The 26,964-nt window shown below is 42.9% G+C and overlaps 1 protein-coding gene across 7 annotated transcripts in view; it reads right to left on the bottom strand.

Annotated features, from left to right (window-relative positions):
- AHCYL2 (adenosylhomocysteinase like 2) overlaps positions 1-26,964 on the bottom strand; it is a 1,498,752-nt gene that overhangs the window by 1,135,918 nt on the left and 335,870 nt on the right. For 2 of the 7 annotated variants that reach the window (XM_044088835.1, XM_044088836.1), the window contains exon 1: positions 18,752-18,936. The exons of the other annotated variants lie outside the window; for them this stretch is intronic. In XM_044088835.1, coding sequence (XP_043944770.1) covers positions 18,752-18,808 — 57 coding nt within the window. In that variant the 5' untranslated portion in view covers positions 18,809-18,936. Of the gene's footprint in view, positions 1-18,751; positions 18,937-26,964 lie in introns of those variants that run through there. 7 annotated transcript variants of the gene reach the window in all.

Genomic DNA, 26,964 nt, shown 5'->3' with positions numbered 1-26,964 from the left:
TATGGAAAATATGGTTGCACTTCTACTGGTCAGCAAGACTGATTTGAAGGCCATCCTCGACTGATAACTAAGTCTAGCTTTTGGAGAATTGGATCTGAAGCTGTGTGAGTTCTGAGCTCAAGATGTGTGGAAGAAATATTTCTCACTTCCATGACTTTAAAATCAAGTTGCTCATTGTTATGCTGTTCTGTGTTTTTTCTGGGCGAACTGGATACACTATCAGAAAGATAAAGTTTGCCTTTTGTGTAAACAAGATTGAAATTGTACTAATGCAATTTGAGCATCAGATGTTGCAATCTGGCAGGAGCTGTATGCATAGGCTTTATCAAAATAGTAACTAAAGGTTGGTGATCAGTTTCGATTGGGATAGATTGTATAATCACGGAACTTCGAACATGCAAGCAATTGCCACAAGCTCTCTCTCAATCTGGGCATACTGCATCTCAGTTTGGGTAAGAGTTCTCAATGCACAGGCTACTGGTCTGTCCTCTTGAAGAACGACTGCACCAAACTCAGAAGTATCACAGGAAAGAGCAACTGGTTTGAGAACATCATAGTAGCTGAGAGTAGGTGGACTAGCAACTTTTTCAGGACAAATACTCTTTGGTGCTGTTCCAGCTATGACCAAATTGCATCTTTGCATGTCGGCTCTCGTAGTGATGCTGAAAGTTGGCTTAAATCTGGAATAAACTTGCCTAAGTAGTTGACCATACCAAGAAAACATTGTAGGGCTTGAACACTGCCTGGAGCTGGCGTCTCGAGAATTGCTGTTTGCCTAGAAGGATCTGGTCGCAAGCCTGAACTAGTAAACAAGTGACCAACATGAGTAACTTCTCATAGTCTGAGCTTGCACTCCTGAGGACTCAGCTTAAGGTTCACTTCATATGGCTCTTTCCAGAACTTTGATGTTTGTCATGCTTGACTCCACCACTGTCTCCTACTAGAATATCATCTACTATAATAGCATAGAGATAGCCAGAAAATATTTGCTCCATCGCACATTGAAAGACTTCACCGACTGAATTTATTCCAAATGGCATTTTTAAAAACATCTCCCAAATGGTGTACCGAACGTGGTTAACAATGAAGATTTCCAGTCAAGGTAGAAATTTGCCAAAATGAACACTCTGCATACAAGACAGAAAAAAACAGTGGCATTTGGGTATGATGTCAGCAACCTCAACTGTGCACTTTGGATGAGGAGGCCTTTTTAATGCTTTGTTAAAATCTCTTGGATCAGTACACATTCTGATATCATCTGAACTTTTCTTATGAGCTACCAACATGGAAGATACCCACTCAGTTGGTTCTTCTACTGGACAAATTACTCCTAGCTGCACCATTTTGTCTAGCTCGCCTTTGACTTTGCTCTGCACAGCTACTGGAACTTTCTGTGCTGGTCTGACAACTGGGTTGACCTCTGGGTCTAACTTCATAGTTATTCAACTGGTAGTTAGCCTAGGTTGTCTGCAAAAACATCAGCATACTCAAAATAGCTTGGGCGAAATTTGAGCTTTTGTCATGCAGGCTTACACGGTGAATTTCTTCACTAAGAGAAATCAGTTCCATTCTCAAACTATCCCTGAGGCCCACCAATGACTGCATGTGTCTCTTGACTATGAAAAATTGCAAGTCATAGCTGTTCCCAGCAGAACAACATGAAAGCACTACTGAGCCTTCAGTCTGAATCTTTTCACCACCATAAGCAACAAGCTTTGCACACTTTGTCAAATCAAGTTTTTCTTTAGCTTTTATTTTATCAAAAGTTTCTGACATAACATTGCACTTTGAGCCAGCATCTACTTTGAGCTCTACAGGACTCCAATTAATCCAAACAGTGCAAAAGATTTCGTCCTTTGCCCACAAATGGACAGTGCAGTGGTAGCATTGTCGCATGTCTGCATGTCTCCCTGCATGTGTGTGGGTTTTCTCTGGGTTCTCCTGTTTCCTCCCACCTTCCAAAGGAATGCAACTGGAGCGTTTCTCCCCGGGCCTCCTCTGAAAACTGGCTTCGATCCAAGTCGGACTTTCCTAGTAAACAAATGTTTAATTAATTAAATTAATTAATATAAAACCTACTGCACTCACTGTTTCACCAAGCAAAGACACACTATCAACACAAAAAGTATGGTTGCAGCTTTCTAATTGATCGACTTGCCTCTTGAAATGCCCTCTGTTAATAAAAGAATGTGTCTTACTTGATGTATAAAACCTTTTGAAATGATACCACTTATTGCAAGAATGACACTGCTGGCTAAAAGCTAAGCACTTTTCTCTTTTGGGTTCATGATTTCCACCACAATTCTAACAACTGACTGAAACTGGGTGGGGACACATGTTTTGACTTTGCTGACTCACCCTTTTGCTTCACTGAACATGCCCTGGAATTTGTTGGAAAGACTTCGGGTTTCCCAGGGACTGTTACAGGACCTGCAGTACCTGCCATGTGCTTGGGCTTGTTTCTTTTAACCACATGCTGCATACTATTCAACATGAGTTTTCATTGTGCCTTCCACAGCTATTCTCATTTGTAAGCATACTTGTGTGCTTTTCCTGTAAGCTCGTATATCTGACGAATCTCAATGGCCTTATTCAAAGTTAAATCACTGTCTTGAACAAAATCTCTCTCACAGTGTCATTATTAATATCACACAAGCCTGTCTTATAAACTCATCACTCAAATCACCAAGTCTGCACGTTTTGGCCTAGAGAAATAAGGCTGTTATACATGCTGCAAAAGGTTCACCAGTCTTTTTATCCCTTGTGTAAAATAAGTGTCTTTCCATTGTAACATTCATTTGGGGGTTACACATTTCTCTAAATGTACGTTTTAAGCACTCAGGGTCTTCACGCTTTTCAGCCAGACCCACTATTTGGCAGTCTTCCCTCTCCCTGCAAACACAGTAGGTGCATACGCAAATTAACGCTCTCTTTCAATGGCCTCTGAACCAGCTAGATTAAGCAGAATAAAAGGCGTTTATACGTACGTCTGTCAGAAAAAGCAGCCTGCATGAAAATATCGTATTTCTGCTCAAATAATCTCCAATTTTCTGCAATACTGTTATCAAACACAAGTGGTGTGGGTCTGCAAAATCCTTCTGCCATGCCCACAAATTATAGTAAAACACAATGCAAAATGGCCCTTGTAATTATGTACAAACATTCATACACACCAGGTACTTGTAATAATACTCAAATCTACAATAAACTCTTCGAAATACTGTACTCTGCTAAATATACTTTGAAATAACTGTACTTTGTGAAATAACTGCACTGTAATACTGCACACACTTGCAAACACTTTGCACACCGGATATTTTGAACAGCTTTAGTTAATATGAAAAAGTAGCAGATAGCGAAAAAATATGGTAGTTTTCCCTTTTTTGTACATTTGATGCGATTCAGATATTATTTCTAACATTTTCATAATTACTTCGAATATTTTTATCAATATATCACAGTATTGTACATTTCATTAAATAAATTCATTTTGAACATTCTGAGTGCTTTGTTTTATATTTGTAGCGAAAGGAATCATTTAAGCACGATTTAGTATCTGGAATTTGTTTCTGACATGTTTTGCGAGTCGTTTGAGAAGTAGGGATGATCCACTCCTATATATTCCTTCAATTTTAAACCGGTTGCTTCATGACCAACTCTGGATCCCATTCCGACACCATGTCACTCATCTTGTGTGCATCAAGAAGACAATGAGGCTTGAGTGTTCACTTAAGTAGTTTATTGTATACAAACACATCAAGATGGATGGCAGAACATTTATCTTAAGACTACATAAATGCATGCGCTCACTCTGGCTGCTGACTAAAAATGGCAGTGTTTGCACGTGCTTAGTACTTATAAGCATGTGCTAGATCACTGGCAAGCTTCTTAAAGGTATATCACACACACTGATCTACAAGGGGGACATTGGTATGTCTCACTATAAATTCACCAGTGACCAGGAAATTTGTTTGCACATTGGTTTGCCTTAAGGACTTGGCACTAGAAGCACTGGATACAATTTTTTCTATAGTAGCTGGGGATGGTGGTTTAACAGTGTGTTAAAATGATGGCGGAGGATACTTTTTTTATTGCGGTGTGCAGGTCGTCTTAGTTTTACAAAGGTTACCTGTAAGTGCCTCAACATTAGTTGTATGTGTAGGGTCTTTAACCTAAGCAGTAGGCATGGCGCAAGTCTTACTCACAACCTCTGTAGGATTGGTTTTGGTTGGTGACAGAGAGTTTGCCTCCAGCGTTAAAGTGTATTTAAACCTCTCACATACTTTATTTGTTTTACTAAGAATAAGTGGGATGTCGGTGTACGCGAGGCAAATGCTACAATGCCTCAGAATACCCATCTCAATCAGGTTGGCCAGAGAGAGAGTCTGGAAGTACATATCCTAGGCTGCTGATCTACTAGAAAGGAGTGAGGGAATTTTAAATATTGAATAGGTCATTAACACAAGGAACTTGATGAGCAATGCTCAGTTGTGTGCAAACTAGATGCTCTAGTAATTTAAGTAAACCTGTCTAGACAAGAAGGGTATTTCAGGGAGAGCAGCCGGTCTGCCTGGAGTGTACTAAAAGGAAGGGGGCAGCCTACGCCATCAGCCTACTGCACGTCCCCTCACCAGTGCTTCACTATGTGTATTCAAGGAGTGAAGCTTAGCAGTAAAAATTTCAAACCATCCCTGATGGCCGTCTAAATCACAGGTCCTTTCAGTCAACCCATACCACAGTGATAGGGAAGGAGCAGGCTGATTGTCAGTCATCAGATCTGTCAGAGACAAAAATTAAAACACACACACACACATATATATATATATATATATATATATATATATGTGCATACATACACACAAATATATTTATATTATAGTCATGGTACAAAAATCTACCAAAGGAAAATTCAATAACTTAAAAAATGCATTTTTTTAAAGTAACTGTGCTTTTCTTGACCTCTGCAAACTTTACTACAAAGGTTACACACAGCAGAACAGGCTCCATACATTTCAAAAGGCTATTAAGAATCTAATTATTAGCCTAACACTGTTTGCTTAATCAGGTGACTCCATTAATTCTCTAACTACCTCAGGCACACAAAGCAAAATGCCCATTTTAAATTCAGTCCAAGGAACATATAAACAAGACAAACAGTGATGATTATCCAAGATACTACATGGCAATGTTAGAGTTACTGTCTAAGCAAAGTCTGCAATATATCTTGCCAGTATAATCCTGAAAACCATTTGCAATAAAGCAAGCAACTACAACACATTTGTCTGCACAACAGCAACGTGATCACATTAACACTTCTGCAAAATTTCAACTGGAAAGGCAAGCAAAGTAAAACCTTGCACCTCATGAAGCACAAGTAAAGTTGTTTAAAAGCTCAACAGAGAGTAAATGGCTAGGAAAGCACAAAGAACATAGCTGTCTAACTAAACTTAGCATAAAGGTAGACGTTTGAATAGATCACTGCTGCAGTAGCCTAAACTATACTGGTCATATGGATGGCGCAGTGGTGCAGCGGTTGCGTTGTTGCCTCATAGCAAGAGGTTCTCCGGTTTGATTCTCAGTTGGGGTGCGTTCTGTGTGGAGTTTGCATGTCCTCCCTGCATCCGTGTGGGTTTACTCCGGGGTCTCTGGTTTCATTCCACATTACAAAGACATGTATCTGGAGCATTTCTCCCCAGGGCTCCTCTGAAAATTGGCTTTGTTCCAAGTTGGACTTTCCCAGTAGACAAATGTTAAATTAATAAATAAATATGCTGCCAAGGATAGAACTGTCCAACTTCCGACGTTTAAAACACCTTCCACATGCCCTACCCACTGGCTAGCTACAGAGCATGACAGTAGTTAGGGCACCAAACCTTCATTACTTTCTTGCCTCAAAATAAGGAAAGCTAGAGTCCTGTCAGCTAAGTATGTGCTAGAAGTAAAAGAAACAGAATAAGTGCCCACACCCTGCCATAAAACATAATAAAAAGAAGGGGGGTTGCTCCCACTGCAAAAGTGATCTACTTGCACATCTACTATTATGGTACCACTTTACGTACACAACTACACTATGTTCAGCATTAGATCACTGAGGCAGTATCAAGCAATAGAGGGTGAATACTACAGCTTAGAAAGAAAGCAAGGAGAAAGGATAACACAGTCTATGAGCCCCTGGAGAACAGTCCTAGCAAAACAAACTGAGAGAGAGAGTCAGTCAGTCTAATGTGCATTACATGGGAAAAGTGTGCACAGATGACAAAGTTACTGCATAGAGTACATTTCTAGAATTCACCCCTACTAAACATCCACAGAAGTTGCCAAGGCCCTAGTAGAATGGGCCTTGACCTTACCTGGAAGTGTCTTTTAGGGCAAGAGTAACAAAACACATTAGCATGCAACAAACTGCCCATTTTGACATAATTTCCTATGAAGGTATGAAAAAGGGACAATCAGTTGATTAGATGTACACATCCAGAGTGTGCAATATCCTCTTTCCCTATTTATTTCTTGGTTCTGGATACAAAACAGGGAGGTGAATGGTCTGGCACAAAGTTAAACTCTGTAGCCACTTAAAGAATAAATTCTTCCTTTATGCCTAAAGTTACCTTATGCTTGTGAGAGATGAGATAGGGCGGACTCACCCAGAGAGCTTGTAACTCATATACTTTTCTTGCAGAAGTCAGAGCATTGACTAAAAAAACGGTTCTGTAAGTAAACTTGCCATAACAGTAGATGATCGAATTAGCACTAGCCTTAGCTATATGGGTTGCATCCTGCACAGGATGAAAGAGGTGGCCAGTTTCCAAAGCTTCAAGAGCACTTTCCATGTACCCAAATCATTAGTCAGCTTGAAATGAGCTGAAGAGTGCCTTGGGCGCCAAAGCCCTTAAAGAGCTTTCTTGCAAACAGAGAGGAAGGCTAAAGCCCTGAAAAGGACAATACTAGGAAAAAATGTGGGTATATATGTGTGAATATATATATTTATGGATCTACTTTGATCCAGCGAATTTACTTTTCATCGAAACGTAAACTCGCGACCACACATATGCGAAACTGCATTTTTTTCAAAATTGCACTTTTGTGTAAATAAATAAATAAATACAACCTAAACCAAAAAAAAAAAAAAGACACACTAAACACAATTATGCAAGGGGGGGCAAGCCCACCTGTACCTCCCCCCCACACCCCCTACTTTAATATTCTCACTCCGAGATCGCACTACAGTGGGGAAAAGGGAATATCCCCTTATCCCCACTATACCACAATCTCAACAACAGTTTGCTTAGTTGTACATCAACACTATATGTTGATATACAACTAACCTTACATGCAAATTGCATGTTTTTACTTTTTTTCTGTTTTTTTTTTTTAATATGCATTTATATATATATATATATACGCATATACACATATATATATATATATATATATATATATTTATACGTATATAGGTTTTGATAAAGTTCTTGATACTATTAAAAGGACGAAAGTTTAACTACTGGCTCCTTCGTCGTTCTTTTATATTAAGAAGTGTTTTAGTCATTTGTATTCCTGATCTTCTTAGCTCTGAGGACAGTTTTTAGTGCAAATATATATATATACATTTTTTATTTTTAAATCTCATTCATTATTGTTCATTGCTCTCTCCCAAATTCTTGCTCTTTGTATTTTTTTCTTAGCTTACATTTACTAAAGGACTCTGTATAGTTTGACCTCACCCTTATGTAAAAAATGTACCATTACTCACTGTAATACTTTTTTATACTGTATTTCTTTTTTTGTTTCGTCATTGTTTCTACTTGGAGCTTTTCTCCCCGGGCCTCTACTGAAAATGGATATGTATCCAAGTTAGACTAGCCCGGTCAACAAATATAAAATAAATAAAATAAATAAATATGCATAACTATATATATATAAATATGCATGCATACATATAGATACATACATATATATATTTATATATGGGTCTACCTGATTATGCCGAAAGCTGAGAAGAACGGCAATGAGATAATAGACACTGGAAGATCAACAACGGAGAAGACCAAACATTGAAAACCCCGACGCCGGGAACACTGACATGTTAAGGTAAGTATGCGATAGGGATGGACGTTAGGGTCAGGGTGTGGGAAAGGTAAGTGTGCAATAGTGACAGAATTAAGGGTTAGGGGAGGATTAAGTGAGTTAGGGTGCGGGTAAGGTAAGTGTGCGATAGTGACGGACCTTAGGATTAGGGTTAAGGTTAGTGCATAGATAGTTGTGTATGTAAGGTTTAGTGTAAATTTGTAAGGCTGTTGGTGTGCTTGTCTGTCTTTTTTTTGGAAAAGGTATTTGTTTTGTTGATTGTCGGGACTGTGGTTTGTTGGGCATGTGAAGTTTCGTGTTTTTGAACTTTCGGTTTTGTGGTGTCTGTTATTTCGTAGTCGGTGTTTTGGCGTGTCGGCGTTATCAGGTAGACCCATATACATTTATATATAGGTATACATACACACACACACACATATATATATATATATATATATATATATATATATATAGATATAGATATATATATATATATATATATATAAATATATACACACACACACATATATATATATATATATATATATATATATATATATATAGAGAGAGAGAGAGAGAGGTTCATAGGTAGGTACTAGACTATTGGCCCTAGGGCCTATATAAGCCTAGCCAAAGGTACCCTGGCTTTCGCCACCCAAGAAAATTATTTTCCTGTGCCACTGTCGAGCAGAGCCACAGAAGTGATCCCCATGGTGAATTTCCCATCTCCCATCCAATCAAGATTTTTCTTGAAGAGCACTAATGAGGAGCTTTGTTTGATATAGATAGGTAGTTTGTTCCAGAGTATGGGAAGTCTCTGGGACAGGAATCTATCCCTCCAGCATGTTCTGTTTATTGTGGTGACAAGGTTTCGGTCCTTAGACCGTGTAGCTCATAGGGATTGGGATTTCTTTAAGTGGAGCATGTCTAAAAGCTCTGGGTTTGACATAGCTTTGTGTGTTAGGCAGAGATCGCCTCTGAGTAGGCGATATGCAACTGAGTAAAGCTGCATTTTTTTGAGACTGTCTGCATAGGGCATCTGTTTGAGGCTGGTAATCCTTTTTGTGAGGTATTTCTGTGGCCTTTCCAGTTGTTGTAGATGTCTTGTGAGGTACATACCAAAAGGGGCATTGTACTCTATATAATGGGTCTAATGAGTGACTAGTAGAGGGGAACAATGACCTCTTTTTTCCTGGATGAGAAACCTTTTGTGATGAGGTGTGCCACGTAGAAGGATTTCCTGACTACTGTGGCGATGTGATTATCAAAAGAGAGACTACTGTCCACCTGTGTTCCAAGGTCTCATCACACTTTCAGTGTTAAGTAGACTACCGCCTATGTGGTAGTTCATGGGTACTGAGTTTTTACCAAAAGGGATGACAATGCACGTTTTGGCATTGAGCTTGAGGCCATGGCTTTGACACCAGGCATCTGTCTCAGCGAGGCCCTTCTGTAGGAGGTCCACATAATTTGGGGACTTGACTATGGCTCCTAGTTTGCAGTCATCTGCGAACTTCGTTAGCCTGTACTTCAGAGAAGTAGATACCAAACAGGAGAGGTCCCAGGATGAAACTCTGTGGTACTCCACTTGTCACTGCTTTGAGGCCAGATTTGGAGTCTGCAACTTTTACAGTGTGGGTTCTGTCAGTGAGCCAGTTGGCAACCCATCTTGTGACGCAGGGATTTATACTGAGTTTAGCTATAATTCCAGAATGGGGGATGTTGTCGAAAGCCTTGGCGAGGTCAAAATAGGCTGTGTGAACCACCTAACCCTCATCCACAGCTTTGGTGACTGCCTCAAAGAAGTCGATCAGGTTCAGGAGGCATGATCTGCTTTTCACAAACCAATGTCTTTTACTTATGAGTTCCATGATGATACATTCCATGGCCTTGTAGACCAGGCTCGTCAGGCTAATAGGTCGATAGTTCCCGGGATCAGTGGTGGCTCCCCATTTGCGGAGTTGGACAACTGTTGCTGTGCGCCATTCAGTGGGCACAAAGTCTGATACGAGGCTATTATTGAACATGGTGCTTAAGTGGGAAGCCAGGTCGTTCTGAAGTTCGTGTAAAACGCAGCCTAGGATGTTGCCCGGTCCCATGGATGCTGTGTTTTTGGCTTTAGAGAGTGCAGCTTTTACCTGCGTAGTTGTGACTCTGCATTCTTCCTGTATAGATATGGGCCCTTTAGGGGATGAGAGGGGGGTAAAGTTAGCACTGAACCGATCTGCCAGGATGTTGGCTGTACCAGTTGGTTCTGTAATTTTCGTGCCTTTGTGCTGTAACTCAGAGCAGATCTGGGTGTTGCCATCTAGATTTTTGACATAGCTATAGAATGCTTTGTGGTTGCCCTTGGATTTAGTGGCGATTTTATTTTTGTAGCTAGCTATGGAGGATCTTATAAGGGATCTCAGCTTCTTACTGAGGCTGACCGGGGAGCTCCTCCACTCATGGGATTTTACTCTTTTGCAACAGTTTCTTCCTTCTGTTGTACAGTTTGTTTATGGCACGGGAACACCAGAATGGCTATATGTATACGTACGTATGTGTATATAAATATATATGTACGTATACACACACACACATATATATATATATATATATATATATATATATATATATATATATATATATATATATCTCTATCTCTATATGTATGTATACATACACGAGCATATACATACACACACATGCCCGTCCACACACGTATACATACACACATGCGCATTTAAGCGCACACACGCATACGCACACATGTCTACTGTATGTATGTACATATACACACACAGATATGTGCATAGATGTGTTTGTGTGTGTGTGTTTCTCTACTATTGGATGAAAGGCTGAGTAGAGTAGCATTAGTCTACTTAGGCATCCCGTTATGTATGCAAGTTGTGTCTGTACAAGTGTGCCTGTCTGCACCACTGTGTGTTTCTAGTTAGATGTGTGTGATTGTGTCCCTGTGTGTGGCCTGTCGGTTACCACTGTAACATACTAGCATGAGATGACAGGGCAGTCGGCTATGCAGCTTGAGTGAAGTTTAACTTGCTCCTTCTATGCAGGGTGAGTTGTGCTTGTGTGAACCCTGACTGTCAATCGTGCATACACACACACACACACACACACACACACACACACACACACACACACACGTCTACACACAGGTACTCGTGCACATACACACGCACACATCTGCACACAGGTACTCGTGCACATACACACGCACACATCTGCACACAGGTACTCGTGCACATCTGCACATAGGTACTCGTGCACACACACACACACATCTACACACAGGTACTCGTGCGCGCATACACACACACAGGTACTTGTGTGCATACACACACACAGACACGCCTGCACACAGGTACACGTGCGCATACACACACACGCCTGCACGCCTGCACACAGGTACACGTGCGCACACACACACGCCTGCACACAGGTACACGTGAGCATACACACACAGACGCCTGCACACAGGTACACGTGAGCATACACACACACACGCCTGCACACAGGTTCATGTGCGCACACACACACACACACCTGCACACAGGTTGACGTGCGCATACACACACACGCCTGCACACAGGTACACATGTGCACACACACGTCTGCACACAGGTACACGTGCGCATACACACACACACACACACACACGTCTGCACACAGGTACACGTGCGCATACACACACACACACACACACACACACACATGCCTGCACACAGGTACACGTGCGCATACACACATGCCTGCACACAGGCACATGTGCGCATACACACATGCCTACACCCTGGCACATGTGCGCATACACACACACGCCTGCACACAGGTACACGTACGGATACACACACACACACACGCCTGCACACAGGTACACGTGTGCATACACACACACACCTGCACACAGGTACACGTGCGCATATATACACACACACACACACACGCATACCTCCACACAGGTACACATGCGCACACACACGCCTGCACACAGGTTCATGTGCGCATACACACACACCTGCACACAGGTTCATGTGCGCATACACACACACGCCTGCACACAGGTATACGTGCGCATACACACACACGCCTGCACACAGGTACACGTGTGCATACACACACACGCCTGCACACAGGTACACGTGCGCATACACACACACACACGCCTGCACACAGGTACACGTGCGCATACACACAAACACGCCTGCACACAGGTACACGCGCGCATACACACATGCCTGCACACAGGCACATGTGCGCATACACACACACACACACACGCCTGCACACAGGTACACGTGCGCACACACACACACGCCTGCACACAGGTACACGTGCGCATACACACACACACACATACCTGCACACAGGTACACGTGCGCACACACACGTCTGCACACAGGCACATGTGCGCATACACACACACGCGCCTGCACACAGGTACACGTATGCATACACACACGCCTGCACACAGGTACACGTGCGCATACCCACACACGCCTGCACATAGGTATCCGTACGGATACACACACACGCCTGCACACAGGTACACGTGCACATACACACACACATGCCTGCACACAGATGCACGTGCGCATACATACACACACATGCCTGCACACAGGTGCACGTGCACATACACACACACACCTGCACACAGGTGCACGTGCACATACAAACACATGCCTGCACACATGTACATGTGCGCATACACACACGCCTGCACACAGGTACATGTGCGCATACACACACGCCTGCACACAGGTTCATGTGCGCATACACACACACATACCTGCACACAGGTACACATGCACACACACACGTCTGCACACAGGTACACGTGCGCACACACACGTCTGCACACAATTACACATGCGCACACACGTCTGCACACAGGTACACGTGCACATACACACACGGCTGCACACAGGTACACGCGCGCATACACACATGCCTGCACACAGGCACATGTGGGCATACACACACACACCTGCACACAGGTACACGTGCGCATACACACACACACACACACACACACACACGCCTGCACACAGGTACACGTGCGCATACACACACACGCCTGCACACAGGTACACGTGCGCATACACACACACACACACACATACACACACATACCTGTACACAGGTACACATGCGCACACACACGTCTGCACACAGGTACACGTGCGCATACACACACACGCCTGCACACAGGTACCCATACGGATACACACACACACACACACACACACCTGCACACAGGCACACGTGCGCATACACACATGCCTGCACACAGGCACACGTGCACACACACACACACACACACACACATGCCTGCACACAGGTGCACGTGCGCATACACACACGCCTGCACACAGGTGCACGTGCCCATACACACACACGCCTCCACACAGGTGCACGTGCCCATACGCACACACACACGCCAGCACACAGGTGCACGTGCACATACGCACACACGCCTGCACAGAGATACATGTGCGCATATACACACATGCCTGCACACAGGTACCCGTGCGCATACACACACACGCCTGCACACAGGTACCCGTGCGCATACACACACACGCCTGCACACAGGTACCCGTGCGCATACATACACACACACACACACAGGTACTGGTGCGCATACACACACACCTGCACACCGGTACACATGTGCATACATACGCACACTCACCTGGATACCTGTGCGCGCGCATACTCACCTGCACACTGGTACCCATGCGCGCATGCACACTCGCCTGCACACCGGTACCCGTGCGCGCACGCACACTCGCCTGCACACCGGTACCCGTGCGCGCACGCACACTCGCCTGCACACCGGTACCCGTGCTCACGCACATTGGCCTGCATACTGGTACCCGTGCTCACGCACACTAGCCTGCACACCGGTACCCGTGCGCATACACACGTCTACACACAAGTACCCGTGCACATACACACACGTCTACACACAGGTACTCGTGCACATACACACACGTCTACACACAGGTACTCGTACACACACGTCTACACACAGGTACTCGTGCACATACACACGCACGCCTGCACACAGGTACCCGTGCGCATACATACACACACACACAGGTACTGGTGCGCATACACACACACCTGCACACCGGTACCCATGCGCATACATACGCACACTCGCCTGGACACCTGTGCGCGCACATACTCACCTGCACACCGGTACCCATGCGCGCACGCACACTCGCCTGCACACCGGTACCCGTGCGCGCACGCACACTCGCCTGCACACCGGTACACGTGCGCACGCACACTCGCCTGCACACCGGTACACGTGCGCACGCACACTCGCCTGCACACCGGTACACGTGCGCACGCACACTCGCCTGCAAACCGGTACACGTGCGCACGCACACTCGCCTGCAAACCGGTACACGTGCGCACGCACACTCGCCTGCAAACTGGTACACGTGCACACGCACACTCGCCTGCACACCGGTACATGTGTACATACACACACATCTTCACACTGCATACGCACATGTCTACAGACAGGTACACGTGTACATACGCACACGTCTACACACAGGTACACGTGTACATACGCACACGTCTACACACAGGTACACGTGTACATACGCACACGTCTACACACAGGTACACGTGTACATACGCACACGTCTACACACAGGTACACGTGTACATACGCTGCGTCTACACACAGGTACACGTGTACATACGCTGCGATCTACACACAGGTACACGTGTACATACGCTGCGTCTACACACAGGTACACGTGTACATACGCACACGCTACACACAGGTACACGTGTACATACGCTGCGTACACACAGGTACACGTGTACATACGCTGCGCTACACACAGGTACACGTGTACATACGCACACGTCTACACACAGGTACACGCGTGTACATACGCACTGCGCTACACACAGGTACACGTGTACATACGCACACGTCTACACACAGGTACACGTGTACATACGCACACGTCTACACACAGGTACACGTGTACATACGCACACGTCTACACAGGTACACGTGTACATACGCACACGTCTACACACAGGTAGATGTGTACATACGCACACGTCTACACACATCACACACGTGTACATACACACATCTACACACACGTGCATACACACACGTCTACACACACGTGCATATACACACGTCTACATGCATGTATATATACATACGTCTACACCTACATGTATATACATATACACATCTACACATACTCCTAAATACATATATATATATATATATATATACACACACACACAAACACACACACAAGTTTAAATATATATATATATATAAATATACACACGCACATATATATATATATACATATACATACACATACATACACACACACACACACACACATATATATATATATATATATATATATATACACATATATATATATATATATATATATATATACACATATATACACACACATATATGTATATATATATATATATATATATATATATATATATATACACACACACACTTACACACACAGATATGTGTATAGATAAATAAATGTTTGTGTGTATATGTGTGTTCTCTACTACTGAATGAGAGGCTGACTAGAGTGACAGTCTACTTAGACATCCCGTTATCCAAAAGCTGTTGGGTTATGTATGCAAGCTGCGTCTGTACAAGTGTGCCTGTCTGCACCACTGTTTCTATTTAGATGTGTGTGATTGTGTCCCTGTGTGTGGCCTGTCAGCTACCACTGTTACTTACTAGCATGAGATGGCAGGGCAGTCGGTTATGCAGCTGTTTCAGCTGCTCAGCTGAGTGACTCCCATACAGTCCAGGGACATGCGATTTCTGTACATCTATGAATTGCATTAAACTGGAAAACTGTAACTTGGGTCCTCCTATGCAGGGCAATTTGTGCTTGTGTGAACCTTATCAATCCAAGGGAGTAATTTGTTTCTTGACTAACGGGTTTTCAAAAGAGAAAAGGTGAAGTAACAAGAAAAAAGTAGGTTTCAGAAGAATGATTCTGAATGAAGTGCTGCAAGTGCCTGGGAAGGTAAAGGCTCAAAGAGCTCTCCCATATCATTCTGTAGTAGCAATGTTAAATCCTTGGCAAATTCTGAAACTACAAAAACCTATCAGCCTTAATAGTACAAACTTTTACTGTGCCCATTAAGGGCAAAACTGGCTTTCAAAAGGTACAGCTGTCAAAGACAAAAGATGCTGCAAACAAAGGGAGGCAATCCTAGGACCATCAACACGGCTGTAAAGAAGGGAATAGCTTCCTCGGAAATAACGAAAATCTCAGCAAGGCTCACAACTGAAATGAAGTAAAAAGTATTAATATATACTCACTGACGGCAATTCAGTCAGGGTAAAAACCATCTAAAACTACAGAAAAAGGCTACCTACAAGTGTGTCTTTATACCACGGCTGAGCATAGCACGGGAGTGGAGAGTGAGTGAGATGTGCTGCATTATGGCAATAAAAAGGATGCATAAAAGCCTGGTGAGACTGGTAAACAGCTGCAATTCCTGTGGCATGAATCCTAAAAGTTAACCGAGGACGACATATTAAAAAACAGTTATTAGTCAAATGCTAGCCTAGCAGCATTCTCTTCAGCTTTTGTACTTTGTTTTAAACACTGGTGACCTATCCAATCACTTTCACATTCTGATCTTGTTAAAGCTAACCTTAAAATTACCAGATTCATGTTCCCCCAAAATGTAAAGTTTTAAAATATTTTCCAGTATATGAACTGGTCACATATTCCTTGATGAGGAATCAAACTGACCCAAAAAGGAGCCTTTTCATAATCTGCAACCAGACGAGAAATAGACAAAGCACACAGGCTGGCTGCAGCAACCAGTTAACATGTACCATTACTGTACAATACTGCAGTTACAACATCCTAAATTAATGTAAAAACAGAGAAAGGCACAGAAATAAGCAAACAATATTACACGCAGCATAAAAGTGATTAAATATCCAGGCAGCAGTAACAAGTCTCAAAAACTCCTTATCTGAATAAACTCCTTAAGCAAGCAGAGTTCAAACTACTCTACATCCCTAATATACTGTTTGCAATAGCCTACACCCTACAAAGCAATCAGGTCCTCTTCCTGGGATACAACCCTTTAGGTAAGGTATTAAAAGTAATTTGCCTGGGATGGTGGCAGCTTACGTAAAAACAAAAGATTAGTCGATGAAATGAGGAAATCACCCAGAGTGCTGATCAGATTTCATACAGACGTTATGAATAATGCTGATCTCCTTCGAAAAAGACCACTAGCCCAGCAGGCTCCATTTAGTGCACTAAACAAAAACAATAATAATTAAAAAAATAAAAACAATTAAAGGGAAAGGATAAGACAGAATACCAACAGATGAAAAAAAATAAAAAACACAAACCGTTTTACCTATCTACAACCATGAGGAAGAAAATTATATTTAAGTTCTGTTCAGGACATCAGAGTAATGGAGACAATGCAGCACACACACTACACAAATTACTGTACCACAAGCATTATTTCCACCTTGGTACACCGTGCAGCTATTAACAAATCACCTAGCCTCTTTGCACTCAAAACTCTCCTCTGCAAAACAGGGCAGAGTTTTGCATGGAAATTTTAACAAACAAAATACTCAAAGTAATCCAAAACTCAGATGGTGGGCTAAGGTTATATTTTTATCTTAATCTTAACCAACCTTTTCCCCTTATGTAAAGCACAGACTGTTAAGTCTTACTCTAGTTGTATGAGAAGATAGAAAAGCAAGGGGAGAAAATACTAGTTAGCCAGTAAGACCAGGAATAAAGAAAGGCACACAAACTGGAAAACTAGCAATCAAGTCCAAGTTTTCTCTAGAAAGTTTTATTAAAACTAATAAAAAAGAAACAAAACAAAAAGAATTATGTATTTAACTGATTTTACAAATGTAAGAAAATCTTTGGTCTTTCACAGTAACACTACCATGAGCAAAAACCAGTCACTGCATTCTAGTCGTTCGTTCCCGCGGTCTTTCCTCATTACTACTGGTTCAGATTCTCAGAACAGTAACTATTAAAACTCTCCAGACTTGAACCAACTGGTTTACAAATGCACCATGTTTTAAATATTCAGTCACTGTCACTCTAACGGCACAAGAAATGTAACATATGTGAAAATGGTTCTAAGTGTACACCTGCTCTATCAGACTTTGTTCTCTATTCAACTACGACAAAAACAATGTGGTGATGAAGAGCAAATACTATAAAAAACAGATTACAGATCAAATCCTGCGTTTGTCTGAACAGATTAAAAAAAAAAACTGTTACAAACAAGCCCTTTTCTGGTTATCTCTCTAATCTGCACCAGATAACATACAGAAAAGGAGTGAAGACGAACTGTTTCACCTCCACACCTTTCAGTAGAAAGGATTCAATACAAAACAAAACTGCTAACATGTCTATAATTTCTTATGCATATCTCTCTCATCTGCACCAGATAACATACATAAAAGGAGTGAAGACGAACTGTTTCACCTCCACACCTTTCAGTAAAAAGGATACAATACAAAACAAAACTGTTAACATGTCTGTAATTTCTTATGCATTTACAGTGAGTTGTTAGTTCTGCCATTCTCGAGTGACAGTGTATGTAATAAAAAAAATGCCTCTGGAGAGCGACTCACCATCCACTCTGGTACATGAAAAGCTGAGCTGTCTGTACTAATGTCCAAGTCCTCCATATCAAAGATTTGCAAACAAATGGACAGTGCACTGTAAAACTTTTTTTTTTGTGAATATATCAGTTTTCAAGTCACAGCTACTCTGCCTGGAAAGAACTTCCACAAATTCCTTCTCAGCACTAACTTCACAAAGGTTTGAACTTTAAATCAAGCTAGCTCAAGACCTGCTTACGCAATAACAGGCAGCATTAAGAGGATTGGATAAGCCTTTCCAGTCTGTATCTAACACCATGGCCAGTACCTCAAAGCTCCGGCCAAAAAAAAAAAAAAAGTTAATTCAGATCTTGCTGTGAACTCTACAGTACACAGCCTCTGCTGCATGCAGAAAATGACTCAAACAAGACTTCCTGAAAATACCCCTCCCATCAATAAAACCTTGTTCACACAAAAAGCTTTCCTTTAAGAAGTGACAAAACTGCTGACAATGCTAACTTGGACTATGCTAAAAGTGAAACAGCCAAGGTTACAAATACAGGTACGGGGTAAACTCTAAAAGAAAACCCACTGTGGTAAATAATGGCAATGCCACAAGATTAACAGCAAAAGCAGAGGAACATCCATTTCCAAGCATACAGCCTTTGTTTATACATGTTTTTCTAAAATTAAAGAAACTGTGATACCAGATGTGTATAAATGCACTTGCATGCCCATCAGGAGCTAAAAATGTCCTGCAATACTGGGACAATCTTAAAATAGTTAAAAGCCAGAAGTTTTAAACATCCTTCTTAGCAGATCAGCCTAACAAGTTAAATGTGGCTACATTCAAACTATTCTACCAGTTTATTTAATTAGTTACTTGCAGGGTCTGTTTGTTAGCAGATATGTCCAACTGGGCAGATGCTCATTTAAAGTGGAGATCCGAGGAGGACAGCTCCAGACACATATTTACAAGAATTGCTTACAAAACATTCAATAATAAAGTAAAGACTTTTTTCCTTGCAAAAATAGAAGTAAGATCTGCAAAGTAATAGTGAACTGTTCTTATGAACAAAGAATATGCAAACTATGACACCATAAGTTATCTTTCTGACGTGTCCACTGGAGCGATTTACTTCAAAGGTTTTGATATTAGTGGGATCTTGCAAGAAAAAAATTTGAGACCACAATCATTAAGACAGGTAGTGAGCATGTGTACAGCATCGCAAAGCAATTTTCCACAGGGAGCAACAGCAACAAAATACAACTCCCGTGTTACTTTTTCTCTGAAATCTGCATCACTTCAAGCATTAAACAGCCATGCAAACACTAGATAAAATTCTGTAAATAAATTATCTGTATACAGGGTCTCTCTGGAACCAGTGTGGCTACAGGAACTTCTGTTGTATAACTCAGGCCCATAATTGAGTACAATGCCCCTTTTGGGATGTACCTTACCAGACACCTGCAGCAACTGGAAAGACCCCAAAAGTACCTCACCAAGAGGATCAAAGGGCTCAAACAGATGCCATATGCTGCCCGGTTAAAGAAACTCCAGCTCTACTCAGTGGCATACCGCCTGTTCAGAGGCGATCTGTGCCTGACGTATAAAGCCATGTCCAACCCGGAATTAATGGACATGCTGCACCTCAGAAAATCCAAATACCATCGAGCTACGCGCTCGAGAGACTTGAACCTCAGCACTGAAATAAATAGGACATGTTGGAGGGACAGATTCATAACCCAGGGGCTCCCTTCGCTCTGGAATAAGAAAATCCAAATCCCATCGAGCTACGCGCTCAAGAGACTTGAACCTCAGCACTGAAATAAATAGGACATGTTGGAGGGACAGATTCATAACCCAGGGGCTCCCTTCGCTCTGGAATAAAATCCCAGTCCAGGTTGGGCAGAGTTCATTGACTCTCTTCAAGAGGAATCTTGATGAGTGGATGGGAGATCGTAGGTTTACCCCGGGTATCACTTCTGTGTCATTGTTAGACAGAGGCACAGTATACTAACCTCGAAAAAGGGCATAGCAAAATAAATTTAAAATGGGTGGTGAAAGCCAAACACATTCTGGCTAGGCTTATAAATGCCCTAGGGCAGATAGCCTAGTATGAACCTATGAACTATTTTCCTTTGTCAACTAAATTTAAGGCGTGTAATTGCACCAAAAATGTACAAAATGTGTTGATACCTGCTAGTTATTTAGTTTTCTGCAAAACTGCAATGGAAAATACTCAGGCACCATACAATTATAGAACTTTTACATTAACATTCTTTTATTTAACCACAAAAAAACAAATCAAGCAAAACAGTCATCTATTACATGGAAGAAATATTAACAAAATCAGCTAATGGGCTTGTATATTCATGAAGCACTACCCAGGTAATAAAGAAAAATATTCAAATATAAAGTAAAATGCACATAGCTATTATAGCACCTCTCAGATGAATAAAAAGGTATTTTGTATGCATGCATATCCATACACACATGCACACACCTGTGTAATATCTATTATCTTGCATTAGCTACACAGCAATGAAAGGATTTTTCAAACCCACTCAATGTGTGAACATGGCGAAGTTCCAACATCAAAAACAAGTAAAACATGCAAATACAAGAAGTTGGAACAAATCATGCCTTCTCATCTCAAACTTCCTTCTCTATGGTATAAGTGCTATCACCTAAAAACACTCATTCTGTAAAAAAACTACCAAATATGGACTTCAGTTCTCAGCATCTATACATCTGTGCCCTTCCATCAAGCTTTCAAATCAAATGCCAATACTAAAACTGCCACTTAATGAAGCTAGCCGTGGATCTCTGAGCAAGGACAGGTCAGGGGAGGAGGACATCAGGCACCAATACCTAGCCCTCTTTTACAGTGAGAAGTTGGGAGATACACAAGCCCATTTGCAAAGACTTTGGTTACAGGGTTTTTATGTAAGTTTTCACAGAGACATAACTTGGAAGTGTCTATCATACTGTATTCCAGCAGACAAAGGTTTGTAAAAAAAGATGGAAAAAAAAAAGGTGGGGTAACAGGGTTACACCCCCATACAAGGGTGGAATGTTGAAATTAACTTCTTGCACTGTTGGGGGTTAATCTAAATTACCATGTTCTCTGCTAGTTATGCTGGGTAACTGTATATCAAGCAAAACTAATTCCGACCATTTCCTTTGGTACAGAGGGCTAAAAGCCTAAATGCATCCCAGACAACCTGTGTTTGTATAACGACATGGGCGTTGGTGGGACCAGTCAGGTGAAGAGGGGGAGTTAGCAGATACCAGCAGGAGAGAGGCAGCTTGACTCACTGCACTGGCAACACCACATACTCTGGTTGGAAGAGGCATGCTGCTTGGTTGGGAAGTTGTGCATGCACGGAAGCATGCACACATGTCCCAAGGGCAGCTGCAGTGGGGCTCAACACTGGAGGGAATGGGGAATGGGACAAGCCACAGAATCTATAAACTGACTCTTTTCCTAACACCCAAATCTTGCCTCTACAAGAGAATGAATGGGGAATACGGCTGCCATCCTGATGGAGGAACTAGTAGGTTAAACAAGGTAAGAAAGAGAGCCATTTTATCCATCTTGTGGAGTCCAAAAAAGGAACAGTTTAAATGCCTATCCTTTCATATGGATAATACAACTTTTACTGTCTAAAGAGTGTAGGCTAATAGGGTCATAGAATAGTACTAGGCTAAGTGTCCTTGCGAGCCATTGTAAGCCTAGCCAATTAGTCCTTGTGAGACTCAAACCCTACACCTTGTGTTTGTAAGGCAAACACCTTAACCATTAGGCCATCCTCCCCACCTTTAGTATTAATAGCTTTAGTAGTGGTCCCAACCCTCCCACCCTGTTGGTGTTTTGTTGTTATACTTGGTGGCTTTGCAGTTGCCCGTCCCTACTGTAAATTTAATCTGGGACACTCCTCCCAGTCTAGTGTCATTAGCTCATTCTACCTAATACAGAGAGAACATCTGAGAAGGCCTTCTGTTCCTCCTTTCACCCTTTCAAAAAAAGAAAAAAAAATTGCCTGAATCTCCTTGTGTTCTGAGTGTGCTTCTCAAACATTTTGGAAATATATAGTATATTTTAGAGCATTTATTATAACTGTATTTGCCTTAACATTGCTACAAATCTAGGTTGTACTGTATCTGAATTGTGTGTTTTAGCTGCTTTTCTGTATATATAGACTTCTCTGTATATGTAGGCTAGCTGCGTATTCTGCTGTATTACTGCCTCAAATCGTTTCTCAGTTGTGCACTTGCCTTGCTTCATTTAAAAAGTTTTAAATTGCTAATTTTGTAGAGTTTTAATTGCATTTACTGTTTAAGACTACATACTCAAGTGTGTTAGCCTTTCCTGTGTTTATTTACTGTATCATTGCATTGTTTAGCCTGTTTTAACAACAACAACAAAAAAATACTATCTTGTTTGCTCGTTTCCCACCTTTCCTAGTCAGTCCAGATCCCAGGCTTTGCTTGTCTCAGGACTTTATTTTCTGTATTCAGAGCTATCCAGACCTTGCTGTGGTAGAGTGAAGTCCTACTGCTTACCAGTGGGACTGGTGAGCGTTGTACTGCCTAACACTAGAGGAGTGGTTTCCAGCTGTGATACTGTAATTTTATTAGCCTTTGTGGGCTAATTTCTATCCCTTTCAACTTTCTGGCTTAAAAACGCATGTGTTTGCACATTTTTTGCATTGTGCAGCACTGTGAGGCTACAGTTAAACTATTCCAGGAGCCAGAAAGTCTGCTGTTCAAATTTTCCCTTAGAACTAGCTGGTTTCTCAGTAGCAGCACTAAAATCTGAACCCCTGTGACTAGCACTTGCTCTAGAACCTGCTGGAAAGCACTAGGAAGCCTGAAACTGATACAAGCAACAAACTCTCCTTGTCAATAAGGAGAAATTAATAGTAGGCCCTAAACAGCCTATAACTGCAAAGTACCTTGCAAAGGTAAGGGAAAACAGCTCTTATACTTTTCAAAAAAGGCACCTCATCAGGCATGTCCAAGGGTCAGCTTCCGGTGATTTCTCCTGTCTACCTGGTGAATCTGGGCATACTGGGGCAATGCGGCAACTGCCTCATGTACACAGACAACCCTATCCTCCTACCACCCAACACTATAACCTGCGAGAGATGCACTTACACAGCCAAACTGGAAGCAAAGCTCTCTCCGGCCAAGATTGTGCTAGACAGTCAAGAGGAGAAGGTTAACACCTACACTACACCTCAAGCAACTCATAGCCCTTCAAAACTCACACATAGCAACACTAAACCCACATATGCGGAGGCCCTTAACATTAACCTGCCCAAGCAACAAGAACCTCCAAAGCTGAAATGCAAACACCAGTCGCAACCAAAGTGACACACAGCTCACAACACCAGTGTGCCACCCAACAACAACCCCTAAGGCAAGACAATGTACCAAACACTTTAGTCATAGGTGACTCTATAGTCAAGCACACTGATGTTCCACTCACCAGGCTGAACAAGAAGAAAATTACAGTCAGCTGCCTGTCGGGTTCCAGGATCCGCCACATCACGCATGCACTCAAGTCACTCCACAACAAGTACAAATATGACTCTGTCATTGTCCATGCTGGAGTGACTGACTTAAGAAGCACCTCTCTGGACTACATGAAAAGAGACCTGGAAGAGCTCTCGGATCATGTGGCCCAAGCAGGTATGACCCTAGCCCTGAGTAGCATCCTGCCTTCACATAGAATGATACCACAGTATAAGGACAAAATGATTGACTTCAACAATTGGCTAAGCTTCTGGTGTCATTCAAAGGGGATCCAGTATCTGTCCGCCCGGGGAAGACATGACTGACAAACCACGATGCTTTGCGAGAGATGGTCTGCACCTGTCACCCCTGGGAATTAGGTTACTGGCTAAAGCTCTTGTCACCCCTATAGTGCCTTTTTTTAGGCAAAGTTCAAAGGTCAAAACCACCACTGTAACAGATACAAGCAGAAGGTAATGCTAGAAGTCTAAACCTCAAAATGCACTCTCTCGAGGCACTCCTAAAAATGGAGAACTTCGATATCTGTGCAGTAACTGTGACCTGATTCAAGGCTCCAGAGATGAATGGCTTGGTTGAGACACACAGACACCACCTTGGGCATGAAGGATGGGTTGGTTCTGATGGATACTCCCGTCTGCATGGAAGATGACTAAGGGTTCCACAGCCATCAGTGCTTGCAGCTCATATACTCTTCTGGCTGAAGTGATGGCCAGAAGGAAAGCTGTCTTCCAGAAGAGAAATTTTGGCTCTGCAGAGGAAGCTGGTTCAAAAGGGGGCAGGGTGAGCTTTTCCAAGATAAAGTTAAGGTCCCAAGCTGGCACTGGTGCCCTTCTGGGGGGCCTCAAGTTGCTAGCCCCCTGAGGAACTGTTTGATAAAAGGGTGTGAGAAAAGGGGCTGCTCAGTGGGAAAATGAGCAGAAATACCGGAAGCATGAATTTTTATAGAGGAAAAAGAAAGAACACTGTGTAGTAGGTCAGCTAAGTAATCCAGGGTGAGAGGGATGGAGGGCTGTGCCATATTGGCTCCCTTAGTCTGGATCCAGGTGCAGAACCTTTTCCATTTATCTGCATAAGACTTTCTGGTGCTAGGATGTCTGGCCTCACGGATAACATCCAGAACCTGTTTACTTAGAATGGCAGATTGGTTGGGGGTTATGGAATAAGCCAAGCTGCCAAACTGAGTGTCTGCAGTTTGTGATGCATGAATTACCTTTCCCTCTGGGTCGGAAGGTTTGGAATCTGAGGAAAATGCCACGGAAGCAGCGGGGACAGGCTGCACAGCAAGGGGTAACAGTGTTGTTAGGGCCAGTCTGGAGCTATTAAGAATGGTCATTGGTTTTTCCTCCCTTATTTTGAGCAGTACCCTGGGGATGAGCGGTGGGGGAGGAAAGGCATAGACCGACAGATTGACCCAGGGGTAGGACAGGGCATCCACTTTCCAAGCCATGCAGTGATGCTCCCTGGTGCAGAATTTTTTGAGCTGATGGTTGGTGTGGGAGGCAAAGAGGTCGACCTTTGGGGTTCCCCATTTCTGAGTTATTAGGGTGAAGGTACTTCTGCTGAGTTGCCACTCGTGTGGGTCCAGAAGGTTTCTGCTTAATTGGTCTTCCAGAGAGTTGAGGGAGCCTGGTAGGAATTGTGCTAACATGTGTAGTTGCATGGAAGAGGCTGTGAGCCAAAGAGTCATGGCCAGCCTGCATAGAGGGTAGGAGTGAGCCCCTCCCTGCTTGTTGATTTACCACATCACAGTGGTGTTGTCTGTTTTGATCAGGAGAACCCCTGGAGAGAGAAGGGGTTTGAAAGCTATCAAGGTGTGCTGCACAGCCATCATCTCTTTCTGACTGACGTGCAGAGGGATTTCCTGAGGGCTCCATTGCCCCTGTATGCACCTGCTGTCCAGGTGTGCACCTCAAGTGTAGTCCGATCTGTGGTGAGGGTCTGGGCAGCAGGGGGTGGGGAGAAGGGCAGTCCCTTGTTGTGGCAACATGCTGTTGACCACCAAAGAAATTCCTTTCTGAGCAAGGAATTATAGGTAGAAAAGTTTCTAGGTCTTGAGTGTTGACAAAGGCTCTTTAGGTACCACTGAGGTTTCCTCATGTGCAGTCTGGCACATGGAATGAGTAGTATGCAAGATGCCATGAACCCCGGAGCTTGCAGGATCTTCCTTGCAGATAGCTGGGGCCTGGTGGCTAGTTGAGAGAAGTAGGTTGTCAGGAAAATGTGTTTCTCTGGTGTAAGGAATGCCATCTGGGATGCTATATCCAGACTTGCTCCCAGGAAGATTATCCTTTGGGTGGGCACCTGTTTGGATTTCTTTTCGTTGATTGTGTATCCTAGGGAGGTTAGTAGTGTCTTTACAGAGGCCAGGTGCTTGAGCAGCTTTTCCTGGCGCTCTGCCTGAATAAGCCAGTTGTCTAAGTATGGGTAAATCTGAATATTTCTTTGTCTGCTAAAGGCAATGGCCGGAGCCAGACATTTTGCAAAAACTCTGGTAGCAGTAGATAAGCCAAAGGAAAGCACAGAGAACTGAAAGTGTCGAGATCCTGTCCTGAAGTGGAGATATTTCCTGCATAGGTCTCGACACTTTCAGTTCTCTGTGCTTTCCTTTCCAACCCTGATAGGAATGTGGAGGTAGTCCACTGCTTAGATCTTTGCAGTGCAAGAACAGTTCACCCAGTCCATAGTGGGGTAGATGAAG

Source organism: Protopterus annectens, chromosome 11.part0 (genome assembly GCF_019279795.1).
Source record: "Protopterus annectens isolate FY-2018-M chromosome 11.part0, PAN1.0, whole genome shotgun sequence".
NCBI lineage: Eukaryota > Metazoa > Chordata > Ceratodontiformes > Protopteridae > Protopterus > Protopterus annectens.
Note: the sequence above shows the minus strand (reverse complement) of the source record. Positions and strands in the feature narration are given on the sequence as shown.